General features: G+C 32.1%; 1 protein-coding gene across 1 annotated transcript; it reads left to right on the plus strand.

The window, feature by feature from the left end:
* The first annotated feature begins 12,723 nt into the window (after positions 1-12,723).
* LOC110610060 lies at positions 12,724-15,259 on the plus strand. The gene is made up of 2 exons (XM_021749931.2): positions 12,724-12,849; positions 14,001-15,259. The coding sequence occupies exons 1-2, from the start codon at positions 12,796-12,798 to the stop codon at positions 14,286-14,288; spliced, it is 342 nt and encodes a 113-aa protein (XP_021605623.2). The 5' UTR covers positions 12,724-12,795; the 3' UTR covers positions 14,289-15,259.
* Positions 15,260-19,807: the final 4,548 nt, after the last annotated feature.

Below are 19,807 nucleotides of genomic sequence, written 5' to 3' on the forward strand. Positions count from 1 at the left end.
GTCCACCTGTGTAGGTTCGGACCCGAGGAACCGAGGACCTCAGCAGTGAGATAGCTGCTTCAGAGTCATTAGAGCTTCAGCAAGAGGTGAGTGGAATAACTCTTTATGTTTTTAAGCAAATAAATCAGTTCTTAACATAATTCACGCATCATGAATGCCATGAGATATACTAGGGTGCTTGCATTAGAACTCACGAATATGTTGCATTGCATATTATGTTGTTGATGTGGATGAATGTTGGATGATCCTTTAGCCCGCACTATGATATGATATGGTATGGTATGGAAGACCAGTGAGGCCCATTCTACGCCCCTGGCACTATGTAAGAGAAAGACCAGTAAGGCCCATTCTACGCCCCTGGCATATTGGAATGTTATGTTATGTAATGTAAGAGAAAGACCAGTGAGGCCCAGTCTACGCCCCTGGCACTATTGGAATGTGTAGTGGGCTATTGGTGACAAGTTCATCCTTGATATGATTTGTTTGTGATGTGTTGCATTTCATGAAAGCATGAAATTTAAATTAAATGTTTATCTATTCTGCTCACTGGGCTTTATAGCTCACCCCTCTCCCTTAACCCCCAGGTTTGCAGGTACAGGGTAGACCAGGAGGTCAGCAGGAGTAGAGTCATGTTCTATGAAATAGCTAGATGTGGACATGAATATGATGTAATGCAAAAGAATAGTATAGAATTGTAATGTAATGATGCTTATTGAGGTTAGAGTTGTGCTTGACCATAGTGTATTGTTAATCCCTTTTTAGTACATGATCTTAAATGTTTAATGATGATTATTGTAAACCAAGCTTAATGTATGTTATGTTACCCCATTGGAGTATTTGATGAGGACTCCAGTGAGAGGTTTTATGTTATGAATTGTGCATGCACAGGTTAAGCTTGGTGAATGAATGAGGGAATGAATGAATGAATGAACAAATGAATGAGTAAATGAGAAAGTTTTAAATTTTTATGAAATTGTTGATCATGTATGGGATTATACAGGTATACAGGATGTATGTTAGGCTTGCTACAGGTCCCGGCGGCCTTAAGCCGATCTGGATCCTAGCGCCAGTAGCGGTCCGATTTTCGGGTCGTTACAGGCAAGTCTATAGGTGTTAGTTCCGTTAATAAAGGCAAGTTTCTACCGAATTTTGCTACAATGTGAGTAATCGATAGGCGAATCTTTGGATGTTTTTTCCAAAAGATAAACACAAGTTTCTATCAAAAAACACAATAAAGAGGGTAACTGCCAGGTGAGTCTTCAAGTGTTAGTCTCAAAAGACAAAGGCAAGTTTCTACAGAAAGCGCCACAAGGTGAGTAATCGCATGAGAGTCTTTAGGTGTGAGTCCCAAAACATAAAGACAAGTGTCTATCAAAAAAGCGCCACAAGGCAGAGAACCGCTAGGTGAGTCTTTAGGTGTTGGTCCCAAAAGACAAAGGTAAATTTCTGCTAAAAAGCACCATAAGTGGGTAACCACTAGGCAAGTCCTCGGGTGTTAGTCTCAAAAGACAAAGGCAAGTTTCTGCCGAAAAGCACCACAAGGCGAATAACTGCTGGATGAGTTTTCGGGCGCTAATCCTAAAAGACAAAGATAAGTTTCTACTAAAAAGCGCCACAAGGTGGGTAGCCGCCAGGTGAGCCTTTAGGTGTTAGCCCAAAAGATAAAGGCATGTTTCTACCGAAAAGCACAACAAGGCGTGTAACCATCGGGCGAGTATTTGGGTGCTAGTCCCAAACAATAAAGGCAAGTTTCTGCAGAGAATCGCCACAAAGCGGAAATCTGTCAGGCGAGTCTTTGGGTGTTAGTCCTGTTAACAAAGGCAAGTTTTTGCCGAAAAGTGCCACAAGGCGAGTAACTGCCAGGCGAGTTTTCAGTTATTAGTTCTAAAAGACAAAAACAAGTTTCTAACGAAAAGCACCACAAGGTGAGTAACTGCTAGACGAGTTTTTAAATATTATTCCCAAAAAACAAAAGCAAGTTTTTGCCAAAAAGCACTACAAGGCAGGTAACCGCCAAGCGAGTTTTCAAGTGTTAGCCCTAAAAGACAAAGGCAAGTTTCTGCCTAAAAGTGCCACAAGGCGGATAACTGTCGAGCGAGTCTTGGGTGCTAGTCCCAAAAAATAAAAATAAGTTTCTACCGAGAATCACTACAAGGCGGGTAACTGATAAGCAAGTGTTTGAGTGTTAGTCCCAAAAGATAAAGGTAAGTTTCTGCCAAATAGCGCAACAAGGCGTGTAACTGCTAAGCACATGACCAGGTTTTAGTCCCAAAATCATGAAAAATATTTGTAAGCTTCGAATTCGAAGAATCCAAGACTGATGCGGGGACTTTTTGATATGACACAACATTCACTCAAAGTGTGTCATGGGTTATCACCACAAGACAGGGTCATGTGGTAAGACCCTAATAAGCTATGACACACGATTGTAGAAGTCTTACCCATAAAAGGGAAAGATAGGGCATTGTAACACTCGGTGTTCAGAACGCCAAGGCTCGTCCTCTCCTGAATAGGTCGAGTCTTCATATAAAGTTACCGTTAGCGGATATAATCCAGCAGATCTCTATTATATCTATAATCGTGGGATCCCATATCCACTGCCCAGTACCAGTCGAATTTTCAGAAAATGTGATAACTAACTCTATGTTTTTACAGTATCAAAGTTAATGATCACAGAGACCAAGATATGCAATTTTTACACAACTACTCTTGTTTTCAAAGCATTACATTATATTTACCTTTTTTCAGTTTAGTGACTTGAGTATTGGAGTAGCTGCCATAGACACCCATCACCTTACTATCTTTTTCTTGCAAATGGACCAATTGCAGTACATCTCTATTTTAACCGCATCAATTATTTTTTAGAACCAAATAAATCAATTTTAATATACGAATTCATTAACAACTAAAATCCCTATATTGAAAAAAGATTGGCGTACACAAGACATACATAAATTTTTTTTTTTTAGTTGTAAATATGCCTAAACTTCCTTTTTTTTTTTCTGTGAATATCATTAGCAACCTAATGATCTCCAAACAGATTTGACAAAGTAATACAGCTACATAAAAATGGTCTCTACACAATACCTTATCAGATGCACAAAGATTAGAGGCATGACCTTCAGGGAAGTATAAGACCTTGGACAAGTATTCTATAGTTGTGTTTGAGCATTCCTTCACTCTGTTTTTCACTTACGCAAACGTAATAATTTTAATTAAATAATAATAATAATAGAAATGTTATGATATGAAAGGAAAAATATAATATTTATTTTCTCAATTAATAGGTGGAAGTGTCAAATAATATTTAAAAAAACAGTCCTAAGCATTTGTATAATAATAATCTCATTTATTATCTCTTGTTATTTGTCTAATAAAATCAGATAGATCAAACTAGTCAAGCACTTTTCATAGATGCATACTAATTTATCAATTCCAGAAAATGAAAGTTGCGTAGTTCTATTGAATTGTTATCTTGTGTAGGATGTATTAGGCTTTTAGTCTTTCTAGTAACAATGACTTTTTAACTTCCAAAAAAAAAATTAATGTATTGTTTTGAAATAGTTGGAGCTCGAATGAATATTGAGATGGTATGACTATTGATATTTGGTTAGATTCATGGATTTCTCAGTTGAAAAATTTTAGTTTGCCTCGTTCAATGTCTTGTCCGGTTTGTATCTCTAAGATGACAGATTTAATTAATTATAATGCTTTGGACTAGAATCATATCGTCTTCATTTTCTTTTTAACAAGTAGTGACAAGCTCGTCAGTGTTGAACACCACAAATTCAAATGAGTATTTAGAGCATGTTTTACGCTTAATCCTATAGATTTTCCTAATTTCATGTTATAATGGGAAACGTTGTGGGATAAATTCGAGATAAAATTTGATGGTCCTTTAATATTTACCTTAGTCACGCTTACTCTTTAGCATATATGGATGGAAATAAATAAATATATTTTTGAAATAGTACAACCTGATCCTATTACTACGTCGTAGCATATTGATATTGATTTTAAGCAACTAAAACTAAGTGGTATTTTTACTGATTTTCACCATCCACCATCTAGGTCCTTTCTATTACTAGTAGGGACCCTCTTCCTAAGGACAGTGTCATGCTCTATTATGATGTGGTCTAGAAAGATTAATTTTTACCTGCTGCTATTATGGTGGTTGCTTTGAATGGCAACAATAAAGTGGTACATGGGATTGCTAAGTAGGTTTGGTGTTCATCTGTTTTAGCAGGAGAGATACGAGCTGTATTGGCAACAATTACTTTAGCATTTGAAGTAGGTTTCTCTTCCATTATGTGTGCATTTGATTCAACCGTTGTATGTGATACTCTTAGTGATAGGCTCTCACAGTTACTATGAAGTATTAATGCTATTGTGACTGCTATTTTAACTGTGTCTTTTCAACTCCATTATGTTTATTAATTGCTTGGCAGATGTGGTTGCAAAACTTCATCTCCCAGACTTACTATCTTGTGATTGACACTTCTATCAATTATAAGAGTTATTAAATTTGTTGTAAACGCTTGTTGCTTCTAGCGGTCATGAAATGTAACACTATATTGCAGACAAAACAATAAATTTATTGATGTTAATAATTATCAATAATTTTATTTTGTCAATAATTTATTAATTTATTAGCTTATTTTAATTAATATTAATTTTTAATTTTATTTGTTAATTTAAATAAATTATAAATTAATACTAATAGGTGCATTAGACTAACATAGGGGAATATATTGTCGTGAACCGGAAGTGGAATACTTAAAATTGATGGACAATTTTAGATTAATTTGCAAATATTTTATAAGACATATATTATTATTTTTAGTATATTTTTTTTAAATATCAAACTGCATATTTAATAAATATATTATTTATCTTTAATTTTAATTTTAAAAATTAACCAAAATTATAGGTAATTTAAATATCTAATCTCTAAATACTTAAAATGATTTAGTTTTGATTTATTTATATTCATTACTGTATTTTGGTTTTTGTATTAAAATTACACCTAAAATTTATGTTATTAATGATTAATAACAAATTTTGCTCAATAACTTCAGTTTCTTTTTTCTTTTTTTCAAATGCCAACGACTTATTGTGTGGGAGAATTAAAAAAAAAATCATGCCTTTTGATATTTTTTTAATAAGTTTTTGTGATTTAATTTATGATAAAAAATTATATAATTTTACTTTAGTAATAAAATGAAATTTTTTATATTTAACACTATTAATTAATATTCACGTGATATTTAAAAATTAATTAAAAATAATTTTAATTAAAATAAATTATATTTTAATTTTTAAAATTTTTAAAAAAATATAATTTACTCCATATCATTTTAAATTTAGTTGTAAAGTTTTATTTTATAATAAAATAATCTCTTTAATTATAATTTATTTTTAAATTTTTATAAATTAATTCTTAAATATTAATAATTAGTTATAAATAAGTCTTTATCCATTTTACAAACTAATCTCTTATATTTGTTAAATTTTGTATCTTATATATTTAGCAATAACTTAACAAAATAAAAATTAAATGAAGTATTTTAATATAATATGCTTCTAAATTCAAATCCAAAAAATTTTTTCCCCTTAATTTTTCTGTTATCAATGATTTATTTTTTTATTTAATTAAAAAATAGAAAATTACAAATTTTCTTATTTAATTTTTATTTTATTAGTTTGTATGTAAAATATTAAAATTTAATAAATAGAGAGGTTAATTTGTAAATATAAAAATTTATTAGTAATTACAAAATTTAAAAATCAATTTATAAAAATATAGAGATTCATTTTAATTAAAAATATAATATTTAAATTAAAAAATTATTTTTTAAAAAAATATAAAGACTAAAACATAATATTTATTAAATAAAGAGTAAAATTTACCAAACTCTCATTTTACTAACTATGTAAAAGTATTTGAGAATCAAAATCAGAAGGTAATTTTTTTTTTTTGTAATTATCTCTATTTTATATCCATATTTTATTCATCACCTTACCGCCAATATCCAAGATCATGATTAGCATAAAACAAATTTTATCGGTATTTCATTATTATTTTCATTTATATAAAATTTATTATTTCATTATTATTTTCATTCATACAAAATTTATTATATATTTTAATTTTTTTTACTATGCAAATCACGATTGCATTAAAATGTTTATTATGCTAAATATATCCCAATTAGGAGACTCAAGCCTACAAGAAAAGCCCAATCTATCTAACCTTCAAGCGCAATTAGAAAAGAAAAAATGCAACCCACAGTTCCACAACTTCTTTGCATATCCAAAAATAATTGTACAAAACAAACAAAAATCAAGTAAAATTAGGCAAGGAATACAACATCACTCATACGGCAATCAGTAAACCAACAAGCGATACTACCATAAAATTTACTATAAATTTTGAATAAATAACCATCAAACAACCAAAAACCATTAAAAAAAATTTGAGATCTGAAATCAAAATCATTACTTAATTGAAGAGAATGCAGAAACCAAAACCATTGTAACTGATCAAAAGCCTATAGAAGTATGATTTCGGATGCAGGGACTGTTCTTGAGCTATCGCATCGACAAGTAAATATCTTTTTTGAGCAAAAATAGCGAATACAAAAAATACAATTAGTTATCAAAACTCAAAACAAAAATACCCAGATCGATACCTTAATTTAAGAAAATCCATAAAAACCATATACAAAATGAAAAATACCCAGATCGATACCTTGATTTAAGAAAATCCATAAAAACCATATACAAGACCAGGATAACTTTAAATATCTATATATTTAATAATTATATAATAACATAAAAACTTATATATTTGAATGTATAATTGTTTGAAATGAATGAGGATTTTCTAAAGTGGTAAAATTCAAATGAAATATAACAATCTCTATAAGAGTTATTTGTAATTTAATTTTACACTGAAAATAATTGTTGGACCGTTCTTAATGAAAATCAAACAAACAATTCTTTATTTTTTGTAAAATTGTTATATATAAAAGTATTCTAAATTGGTTAAAGGATCTAAATTACTTATACTGAAATTAATAGGATTTTAAAAAATTCAAATTCTCTATTACCATGCATATAAATTTGCAAGGGTAAATTACAGTTACGTTTCTATAGTTTAGTCAATCTCCACTTGATTCCCTATGTTTTTAAATCCCATTTATTCAGTCTTTGCATTTCAATAAACAGACAAATTAGTCCATGCTATTAGTTTTCTTTAAATTTAATAAAATCTACATTTCAATCCCTTGATTTAATTTTTTTTTACAATTCACTCTTATATTTTTATAAATTGACATTTAGATATTATAATTTTTATAAATAAGCACTTTTAAATTTACATTTTAATCTCTAAATATTATATTTATTCACAAATAAGCATTTATATTTTATAAACTAATTAATCTCTAAATATATTTAATTAAAAATAAGCATATTTTTTGAAAAATTGATCTTAAATATTTATACTTTTTAGTTCCTATAATTTTAAATGTATGTATTATCTAGTCACTGTATTTTTAAATATTGATATTATTTAGTATTTTTGACCGAGGTTAAAATAAGTTGACTAACAGTTTCTTTGGCAGAAGGACTAAAAAGTTTAATTTTTTTATAAAATATATCGACGTTTGAATGACTTGTGAAATAGGGATGAACTAATGAATTTTCTAATAACTTAAGGACTTGATAACAATTCTCTCAAAATCAATTTGTTAAAAAAACAAAGACTCATTCATGAATAATTGTAATAACCGACGGAAATTCAATTCCGACAGAATCTTAGTTGAAATTTGAAATTTCGAAATCAAAAATTTTAGAAGGGAAAAATGAAGTTTCTACAAAAAAATTTTAAGTATATTTGAAAATATATTTTGAGTATAAAAAAAGAAAAAGAATTTTAAAATTTTAATGTTCAGCCATTGGCTAGCAGACCAACCTATAAAAAGGTTCTCAGCTCAAAAGGGAGAAAATATTTTCTTTATTTCGAGCAGAGGTGAGTCTCATGCCCATTTTCTTCCTACATGCTCAACTCTTAGTGTCTTTCTCATGGCTTTTAACCTTGTTTGAAGAATCAAGCTTGGGATTTTAAGGTTTTTGCAAATTGGAACCCTTCAAAGCTCATCTCTTCCTTCTCTCCAAATTTTGTTCTCTTGCTGTGATTGTCTCTTCTTCGAAGAGATAAGTTAAAAATCCTTATTTCTCTTCTATTTTGAGTTCTAAAGAAATCTATAAGTTGTCTTTAAGTGGTTGCAATGCATGCAAGGGTTGAAAATATAAGTTCAAAGCATGAGGTTTGGATATTTTCCTATTTTGATGAATGCATGTTAGAGTTTAGGCTTGTTTGGTGAAGTTTAGGTGTTCTGAGATGATAAAGTGCATTTTTCCGCTCTTGCATATGACGTTAGTTGAATTTTTGAGGTTGCTCTTTGTATGTAGAATTGGGTTTGGCATGAAGCTAAAATCCAAGTTTGACCGCCAAATCTCCATCTTTGGCCGCCATAAGTGCCAACAAGAGTAGAATTTTTGGGCCTGTAAGGGGACTTTAGGCCACCGAACATATCACCGAAGTCCCCTGTTCAGCCATTTCTAATATATTTTCTACATATTTTCGAATATGCTTTTAAGGGTGTCTTGGAATAGTTTTAGGAGTTGTAAAAATTATGTTTAGTCTCTTATTTAAATCCATGCATGTAGGATTAAACTTGAGAGATCGTAGAGGTTAGCAGTGAGATAATTACTTCAAAACAAGGCTTGTATTTGCAAGAGGTGAGTAGAACTAAACTAAATTAAACTCTTATTTATTCAAACTAAAGGTTTTAAGCATGCTCATACATCATGAATGCCATGTAATTTAGAATAGGTTGTGTTGTATTAGATTCATGAATATGATACATTGCATATGTAATTGTTATTGTGGATGGATATTGGATGATCCACTAGCCCTCTAGATATGATATGTTTATGTATAACAGATATGGTAGTCCAAGTCAAGGCACATTCTACACCCATGATATTATATAAGAGAAAGACTAGGGTGCCCATTTTACGGCCCTACCACTATGGATATTTTATGTTTAAGAGGAAGTATTTAGAAACATTCGTTATGGGCCAAGTACTATTAAATTTTATGGAGGGTTACTAGTGACAAGTCTATCTTATTGTGATTTATTTATGTTATAATGCATAAATGCGAGTATATATTTTATTAAACTGTTTTATACCATGTTTCTACTCACCAGGCCTTAGTAGCTTATCTTTCTCCCCTAACCCTAGGTTTGCAGGATCAGAGTTAGCTTGGGAGTTCAACAGTTTTCTTGGTATAGCTCTTTGTATAATATTTTAGTTGTGGACATGTAATATTATTATGGTTTACTATGTTGCTTTGCTTGAAAATTTTTTCTGAACCCCTTGTCAATGATCTTAGTATGTAAAACTTTTAAGTTTCATATTATGTTTGAATCAAACTATAGTATGAAATGATTATTATACTAGAGCATTTGATGATGGCTCTTATGTTCACAGTCATGTATGTATGTGCATACCGAGTTTGGTTCATGTTGATAATGTTTTATGTATGTTTTAAGATCATATTGGAATTTTATCAGATGTAACACGATGTATAGCAGGCTTATTATGAGTTTCAGCTACCTTAAGTCGATCTGAACCTTAGCGCTAGTATCGGTTCGGTTTTCAGTTCGTTAAAATAATTATATTTAGGGATTATTTTAGAAAATATATGTGTTTATTCATAAATACTTGAATGATTAATTTAATAAAAATATAAGACTTACTTGTAATTAAGTATAATATTTAGGGATCAATTTGTAAACATATATGTGCTTGTAATATTAGGGATAATTTTATAAATATATGTATACTTGTAATATTTCAAGATCATATTAAAGTGAATTGTAAAAAAAAAAAATTATGGGATTAAATTGTCAATTTTATTAAATCTCAAGGAGTTAATTTTTTTATACTAAAATATAATGAAGGGTATTTTACTTATTACAATAATTTTTACAGTAAATCTAATGGCATAGATTAATTTGTAGAATTATTCAAATATATAGGGACTAAACTGAAGATTTTATTAAACTAGATTGAAAAATTTATATTTATTGATATAAAAGATAACTTTATTTTTTGACATACAATTTTCATTATGGAAGCTTATGGGGCAAGACAAAACAAGTTGAGCATAGGTCTAGCACAAGTTTAACCAAACAAATCTATACACTCAGGCCTGTGAAACAACCTAGTCTAGAAAGAAACTTGTCCTAAAAAAGAAAAAATAGTGTTCGAGAAGATTGGAGGCCATCACCACCACCCAACTAGCAATTTTCACCTGAACTTCATCACTCGTAGAATAAACAAAGACAACCATCGGAGTCGAGAACCTGAATATCAATCCTTCAACCTAGAGAACAAACCATAAGGACATACTCACCATTAGAAATAGAGAAAGGATCTCATGTCGGTGATGACAGAGTGAGAAGGAGAAGTAGGACCAAGGCACTCTTATTCTCATATAGCCATTGAAGAAGCCTGCATGTCGACTATCTCAATAGCATTGTCACCTACCCTCGAAGCTCCCCCTTCACTAGAGATTGCGACAAAGGCTTAACTAGTGTATCTACATAGACAAACAAAACCACAGTAAATTAACATATCTAAAAAGGTCCTCATCTTAAAGCTCATGAAAAAAAAAACAGAAATATAAACATTCAAACGAGAAACTGATAAAGGGAGATAAGCAACTTGTTCGACAAAACCATAGAAACTGGATGCCTTATCTTAGAGGCAAAGAATCCCAAATACAACTAGCTTTGACTTTTTCTTCCTATTCTCCTTACTTTCCCTTTCGAGAACCTATTTTGAGTGTGAAGTTGATTATGTTATTCTTGCCAATATTATCCAACATTGTTTGTAGTCAATGCCATGGGAAATTTATGCATCTTTGGCATCTATTGTGAAGTTTGATTCATGCTTCAATCATTTCTTATTCAGGTCTATCCTTAAACATACTAATATATGGGTTGATGCGGTAGCAAAGTTATATTTGAAAAATCAATTACCACCACAATGAATGTCATAATCTTTGTCTTCTTTTCAATTGCCTTTATAGTTTTACTACTGTATTAGCAATCGTGTAAATGTAATGATTTACAATTAAAATGATAATCTATTTTGAGAGTCTACTTACGAATATAAAAATTAAACACTTTACATGATGGTTTTCTTTTGTTTTCTTGTTTGGCTTCATTTTTGCAGGCTCTTGATGGTTAATTGCTAGGAGGGTGTTTTCTAGGTTTGTTGTTGCTATCAGGGGTTGCTCTGAATTTGGTTTCTAGGGAGGTCTTCCACTCTGTGACGTGGGTATCTTTGGGACTGCACCGTTTCGTCTAGTGGGTAACGCTCCCATGGGCCTTAGATTGCCCATGAGCTCTACTATGTCGCCTCTTTGTGGTGTCGTTTTGCTGATTCAGAGTTGCTTGCTTTGGGCCTTTTTGTCTTCTTTTTGTATTACATGTCTATTTTACCTTCTGTTTTGAGTTGTATTTTCCTTATTGTTGACTCTTCTGATACACTTTGTGTGTTTCTATTGGTCTTCGCTGGGATGTTGTTTTGGTGCAGTGGTTTTACAATTAGTGCAATGTGCCAATGATGGATTAATACGTACAATTTTGAATTTATTTGTTTTGTTGGTTTGTATCTTTTGGTTTAATTTGAGTTAGTTTTTTTATTTAATTTTCTATAGGGATTCGATTTTCTTCTTTGGGTCTTATGTTTATTTTATGTAACTTTCTGATTTAGCTCACTGCCCCTTAAAATGTAATTTTTATTGCATGATAAAAAAAAACATGATAAAAAAAAAAACAAATTTAAAGTCTTTGCATGATAAAGCTCTTAGCTTTCAAAGATGTGTGTTATAATTTTAGCAAATTAATTCTATTTTATTTTATGAAAAATTTAATTCTTTGTTTAAATGAGAAGTCATATATACCAAATAATTTAAACTTCAATTTCACTTAATATTTATTTAATTTATTGTATTTTCAAATTTTTATTTAAATTAATTTAAAATTTTAATTTAAAATGAATTTAACTGAAATATAAAGAAAATCAAGAAATTTAACTATTTTATTTTATTTTTTTTATGATTTGAGTTAGAATTAATAAATCAATAAAATTTGACTTCAAATTTCAAAATGAATTTAAATATCTCAATTGGACATCCTCAAATAAATGCATGTAAAATTAAATATTTAGGCCATAAGGTAACATGCATGATTTTATTGCAAGCGGTTAGTAGTTGATGGATTTCGGGGGAGTCTGCTGACTACTCTGAAGACAAGAAGTTTGGTAGCGACACGTGTCTCTGTAAGTATCTACTTGTAAGAATCTTAGAGAGAAGCAATTTCCCGCAAGCAATTCCACAAGAAGCCGCTATCGTATCCTGCCACGCCTTCACCTACATGCAATCTGGCCTCTTTGAATGCTGTGCAACTTTCCGGCAAAAAAGCCAAAGAATGCCATGCTACTGCCACATGTCAACAGTCCATGAAATGTCTCTATCTGGTTACGATAATGCATGAGACGTCGACAACTGTACACCAGAGTCCTGCTGCTTCAGAGTTTATTCCTCTCTATATATATCCCATTCTCATCTGTTCGGAGATTACTCATCATCTAATAATTTCCTGATCTGTTTTCCTTCTTTCCAATCAAGATTGCTTCAATTTTCTATTAATGGAGTGGTCTCCTCAATTTGCCATGAAAGCTTACTTGCACAGTCTTCAACTGGTAATTCAATTTCTGATCATTTTTTTTTATTTTAAATAAATTATTTGTTAGGTAAAAAATCAGTAGGATTTTTTTTTAGAAAATTAATGATATAATATTTTTTGTTATTGATTATTTGAAAAAATAAAAAGATTCTTAAAGCTACATTATTTGCATATGTTGTTTGTTTTTAATTTTTCAACATTATTTATTTAATTTTTGTGTGATATTATTTGTAAATATGAATGATTTGAGTTTTATTTTTGCTGTAGTAAAATATTTTCTGCATATTTTTTACCATCAGAGTGGGAATCCTACAGCTTGTCCGACCTGCTGTATGAGTATTTTTTTTGGAGGCAAAAAAAGTAAAGATAACTTAAAATTTTAATTATTAGTTTTTTAATATGTTACAGATGAGCGGTCTGTAATGTAATATCTTGTAGGAAAAAAAAAAGAAAAATTACTATATAATTTTATATTATAAAAAATTTATTAATTAGTTTTTTAATTTTTTTTAAAAAATATATATTTAAAAAATTTATTAATTTTATTTATTAAATGTTTTATTATAATATAAAAAATTTATTAATTAGTTTTTTAATTTTAAATATATATATTACTATATAATTTTTATATTATAAAAAAATTATTAATTAGTTTTTTAATTTTAAAATATATATATATTTAAAAAATTTATTAATTTTATTTATTAAATGTTTTATTATTTAAAATTTTAAAATATTAAGTATTTAAAATTTTTTTTATAATACTTAATTATTAGTTTTCAAATTAATGGAGGGATGAAATTTAAAATTTTAAAATATTAGGTATTTTAAATTTTTTATAATATTTGATTATTAATTTTAAAATTAATGGAGGGATGAAATTTTTTAAATTAACTGGGAAGTTTTTTTCGGATGGATAATGAGTGAGTTTTTCGGGATGAATTAATGGGTTTTTTTTCGGATGGATTGAGTAAATTTTTTTAAAAAATTGAATTTTAATTAAATATAATTTAAAGTAATATATATATATATATATATATATATATATATATATATATATAATATGGTCAAAATTATTTTTTCCCATATTTCCCTCTCTTAGTCTGACGTTATTTGTACTAGAATTTGAATTATTAATCTTAAATGTTTTTTTTAATTAATTTGCAGTCAAGGAGAGAAGACAACACTAGTTCATATGGAAGCACAAAACTCGTAGAACCCAAATGCATGGAGTTCATATCAGCTTTAGCAGCTGGGAAGCAAGCCAAGTTAATGGTAGAAATAACCACACAAGGGATAACTCCATTGACGATTTCTTTAGCAGTAGCAGCAAAGCAAACAGGAGGAAAACTCATCTGCATTCTTCCTCATCATCATCAACAACAAAATTTCATCAACAAATGCAGAAACCATGATCTATCTTCCAGATCTTCAAGATCTGGAAGATGTGATTGAATTTGTTCCAGGAAACCCTTTCCAGGTAGCCATGCAATACAAGAAAATAGATTTTCTTGTTGTTGATGGGAAATTGGAGGGTCATTTGAAGTTGCTTGAGATGGTTGATCTTAACCCTAGTGGGTGTCTCATAGTAGGGCATAATTTGCAGTATAGAGAATATGAAGTTTCTTTTGGTCAGGTTTTGAATAGGAAGAAAGGAATTGATTGTGTTAGTTTGCCTATTGGAGAAGGAATGGAGTTGACTAGAATTGAATCTTTCACCAAGAGGAAGTGTAGGAGATTTAAGAGATTTCATGTAATTTTTGAGAATTGAGATAATTATTTTTATTTGTATTTTGATTATATAGCATGAAAATAATATGTAAATTTGATAACTTGTGTTAGAAAACGTTCATTTTACCTTAGAAATATATTGCACGATTGAAACAGGAGCTAATTCTTAAACCACAAGTTATCCCTTTTGTTTTTTCACACCAGCTTCACCAAGCTTTTGGAATCTACCTCCACTTGTAGCTTGCGACAGTCCATATCCTATGTTAAATTCAGGTCAAGCACAAGAGCATGAAACTGTGCTTCCTACAAGCTGCACCAGCCGAATCTCATAGTAAACCCCAATTTCGAATGACCCAAATGATCACCTATCACGCCTCCACCACTAATTCTGTCATCAGTATTCAACTTCCACCGGCCCTTATTCAGATTAATATTTTTATCATGCATACTATTTTCCGCAGTCGTTATAAATCTCAATATTCAAGACAAGGAATCAAATTATTCAGAGATGGCTCAACCTTGACTCATCCCGCTGATGACTTAATTATCTATACTAAAGCCATATGTCAAGAAGAAGAAATCAAGTTGATTCTGACATGCTATGCAAATGCCTGTGGTAAAACTATTAATTTAAACAAATCCAGATTTACTTTGATCCAAATACACCTGTAGAAATCAAACGTAGCATTGCTCATATCTTACATATTAGTCCTTTTGAAATTCCAGGGAAGTTCTTGGATCTCCCTTCTAACCTTCCACAAACCAAGAGGAAAATTTTTTACTCTTTTAGAGAGCGCTTTGCTAACTAGGCCTTTGGTGGAAGGAAAAAATTTTATCTAAGGGAGACAAAGAGGTCCTAATCAAATCTTTCCTGCTTGCTATTTCTTTATATGTGATGTCCTTCTTTCTATCACCGTCTTCCTTATGCAAAGACTTGAACCCTTTGATATAGAGTTTCTGGTGGGGTCGGAGTAATTCAAATCACAAATGAAATGTGAATCAAAGAGTAAGGGAGACTTGGACTTGAAAGATCCTCAATGTTTCAACATGGCGCTTCTAGATATTAATTCACCCTAAATCTAAAAGGCTAAGAATTATTTACTTTTAGTTAAAAAATAAATGTTTTAATATATAAAATTAATGAGAAAATATATTAATTAATCTAATTAGGTTTTAATAGTAGGAGATTTTATTGTTTAGATATTACTTGTTCATAGTTATTTGTCATTTTAGAAGGATCATTAAAAAAAATTCTTATCGTTTTCAAAAAAAGAATCTTTTCATAAATTAATATTAATTATTTTAAGATATATAATAGGAGTAGAAAACTTTGTGATTCATTGAATTTTTTGCAAAAGGAAAAAAAATAAACAAAACAATGCAATGAAAAAATATATTAATTTTAATTATAATCTAAATATAATTCAATATAGAAGTAAATATAATTATTAATATGCCACTATTTTATATGTAAATTGGATTTCACTTTAATTATTTTAGAATATCAGCGTACTATGACTTCTTGACGTTTTTAAAACATAGAATATTTGAAGTAGCATTTTCTTGAACATGTCTTGAACTTTATTTATGTCGTTGTTGATATTAATTATTTATTTTATGTATGATATTACATCGCGTACTCGTTTAAAGTAGACAACGAGCTATCATCGTATGATAGGGTCACGTGATAAGAATCTAATAAACTAATACACGGTCTCATCTGTAAAGAGGAAGGTTCGGACGACCATGATGCCCAGAATTGAGAGAAAAGAAGACTCAGGTGCTTCAGGTTAGTCTATAACAGGTCGGCCTCAAGTCGAACAAACTCGCACTCTCAACTTCAGGGGAGACTCCATAAGGAAGCTTCCATTAACAGCTGCAATCTAGTAAATCCCATTTATACCTACGATAACGGGATTCCTGACTAATTAATCGGTGAAAATCCCTTACCAACTAGCCAGCCACATCATTGCCGGATTATCAGGAAATATTATATTTATCTCCACTTTCTTACAGTATGAAAGGGGAACGATCACATAGGTAAAGGTACACTATTCTCCCACACAACTGCTCTTGAGTTCTATATAATATACTCACTTTTCTCTTCAACTTACTGACTTGAACGTCGAAGTAGCTGCTGTAGGCGCCAACCACCTCATATTCTCTATCTTACAGGTGGACCAATCACAGCATAGCTCCATTGGACCAATCATAGCACAGTTCCATTCTGGCTACGTCATCAATTTGATTTCAACAACATCATTTGGTTCCGCTGCCAGGAGATCCATTGAATTCTCTCTGTTCATTTGGATTAAGACCGGTTTCTTATCCCCTTTTCTCTTAAAAAGAAATCTTACATTTCTCTCTCGACATGGCTAGAAATTCTTAAGCTGCTGCTAAGGTTGTTACCAATGAGGACACTCTCATTTCTTCCACTCCTGGCAATGGATAAAAAATACCCTCTATGGTCAATGAAGTAGATCTCAACAATCTAAGCATCAAGCAAATGCTACAGTACGTCAGAAGGTTGCAGGTTACTTTCAAGCAATGTAAAGATCGGAGGAGGCGTCACTCATGGCTCCCAAGGGCAGGGAGGAAGCCTCCATCGATACCTCAAGAACTCGAACGGAGGCAATCCAGAAATAGTCCAAAGGGAAAGACAAGTTTGAGGAAGGAGAATCTTTAGATGGCGCTCCGAAAAATGTCGATTGTAAGCTAGTACGGGTTGCCTAAAGGTACTAGGAAGATGACAAAAGGATGAGACAAAAGCAAGATCAGAAGCTAGAAAAGCAAGATCAGAAGCTAGAGAAGCAAGGACATGAAGGAGAACCCAGAATTTACCTAGACCCCTAAAGAAGGAATGACCGAGGTAAGTATAAGAATTACACTCCCTTGAATGACTCACGGACACATATTTTAATGTGAATCAGGAAAAATGACAAGAAAGTTAAATGGCCTCCTAAACTCAACCCTAAGAAAGCTGGGAGCTGAGATAAGACTAAGTACTGTCGTTTTCATGAAGACCACGGAAATACAACGGAGGAGTGCTAGCAGTTGAAAGAAGAGATCAAGAGGTTAATAAGAAATGACACACTTTGAAAGTTCATCAGAAAGAGTAGAAAAGATAGGAGGGCCGAGCTCGAGATAACAATTCTCGAAACTACCCCTAACAGTAAACCTATGGGGACTATTCATGTGATTGCAGGAAGATCGAGTGTTAATAGGGGTGGCAATAAGGAGAACGTCACAGATGTCTAGCTCCTAGATCGAACATTGAGTTTTGAAATGGGTCAAATCAGACGACCGAGTCTTTTATTTTATCCTTAGAAAAATATTTATGATTTATGGAAATGTTATAAAGTTAAGATACATTTTTCAAGCTTCTTTTTTTATACAAAATTCAGAAACGTTGGATGGATGAAAGCGTGGAGAGAAGAACAAAGGCCACAAGGCGGGAATCTGCCAGGCCATCCGGGCATTATCCCCAATAAAGGGTCATAAGGTCATCCGGACGTCGGTCCCGCATAGCAAGCCATCTCATGCCAGGTCACAAAGGTGGGAATCTGCCAGACCATCCAGGCATTAGCCCTAATATAGGTCCACAAGGCCATCAGGGCATTAGCCCTAATAAAGTGCCACAAGACCATCCAGGCAACAAGGCATCTCATGCCAAGCCACAAGACAACCTCAGCCAGGCCATAATCCGAGCATCAGACCGCAGAAACAAAGAAATGCCATAAGGCAATCGCCAAGCTATAATCCGGGCATTCGACTGTAGAAACAAATAAAAAAAGGCCATAAGGTAGTCGTTGGGCTATAATTCGGGTGTTGGACTGCAAAAATAAACAAAGAAAGGCCATAAGGCAATCACCAGGCCATAATTCGGGCACTGGACCACATAAACAAACAAAAAAAGGCCATAAGTCGGGAATCCGTCAGGCCAATAGATTGAGTGTTAGTCCCAACAAACAAAAGTCTTAAGGCCACAAGGCGGATATACACCAGACCGACCAACTAGGTGATAGTTCTACTTCACAAAAAGTTTCTAATGCATTTGATGCCAGGCCACAAGGCGGGTATATGCCAGGCCGACTGACCGGGTGATAATCCTGCTTCATAAGAAGTCTCCAAGGTATTTGACAATGCTCTTACAATTACTCGCAAAAATTCAAACTTTTTACAAAAGAAGAAGGCCCGTTGTAGATGGGTGAGACTTTTTGAGGATTGGCGAAGGCGGGCTGCTAAGCAAAAAGGTGGAGGCTTTAAGAAGAAAAAGGACCGAAAGCCCGTCAAGACCAGAAAATGCCAAGGAGCTCGCAAGGGCTAGAAAATTCCCGGAAGCTCATTAGGGCTAGAAAATGCACAGAAGCCCATCAAGGCCGAAAAAGGCCAAGGAAGCTCGATAGGGCAAGGAGAATGCCCAGAAGCTCGATAGGGCAAGGAAAATGCTCGAAAACTCGATATGGTAGAAAATACCCGAAAGCTCGTTAGGGCTAGAGAATGCCTAGAAGATCGATAGGGCTGGAAAATACCCAGAACCTCGAGTGAAGTCCGCAAGATGACTAGAAGCTTGTCAGGGTTGGTTAAGGCTAGAGAATGCCCAAAAGCTTGAGAATGCCCGGAAGCATGTCAAAACTAGAGAATGCCCAGAAGCATGTCAGGGGTAAAGAATGTCTGAAAGCTCGTCAGGGCTAGAGAATGCCTGGAAGCACGTTATGGCTGAAGAATGTCCGAAAGCTCGTCAAGGCAATACTATACCACTCGGATCAATTTTTGCCAGACAAGATCTTGGACCTGACTAGTCGGCAGGGCAAGTAAGAAGAAAGTGTTGGGAAATCCCGAGATTATTGCAACCCAGTTGCGCAGCGGAAAATTAAAATCTCTATTGATTTCCTTTTCCAGAATCCGAGTGCTTCGTTTAATTAATTTAAAGTATATGAGACTAACCTGTTAATCTCGTTAAGAAGATACAATGGCGGACTGATGGTGCTGCCTTTTCAAACGAACACCCTCTATAGTATCCACACGAACGTCTTCTATCCTTCCAGAGTGCTAGCTCTCTCAAAGATGGATAGATTATGTGCTACACAATCTGTAATTTTTTAGACTGAGTTTTTTTAAAACACATACCTTCCACAATTCGTAGAAGAGGTATTTTTATGTTTCAGTCTTTTGTTTTTCCATAAATCCTTTTCCTAAAAGGAGTTGTGTTTTTCCACAAATCCTTTTCCTAAAAGGAGTTG

Source organism: Manihot esculenta, chromosome 2 (genome assembly GCF_001659605.2).
Source record: "Manihot esculenta cultivar AM560-2 chromosome 2, M.esculenta_v8, whole genome shotgun sequence".
NCBI classification, from domain to species: Eukaryota; Viridiplantae; Streptophyta; class Magnoliopsida; order Malpighiales; family Euphorbiaceae; genus Manihot; species Manihot esculenta.

What these genes read in the sequence shown, in the direction of transcription:
- LOC110610060 (XM_021749931.2), top strand. Translation starts at nt 12,796, where the DNA reads ATGGAGTGGTCTCCTCAATTTGCCATGAAAGCTTACTTGCACAGTCTT. An exon ending in ACTTGCACAGTCTTCAACTG is followed by an intron (nt 12,850 to 14,000) that starts GTAATTCAATTT and finishes ATTAATTTGCAG; the next exon opens with TCAAGGAGAGAAGACAACAC.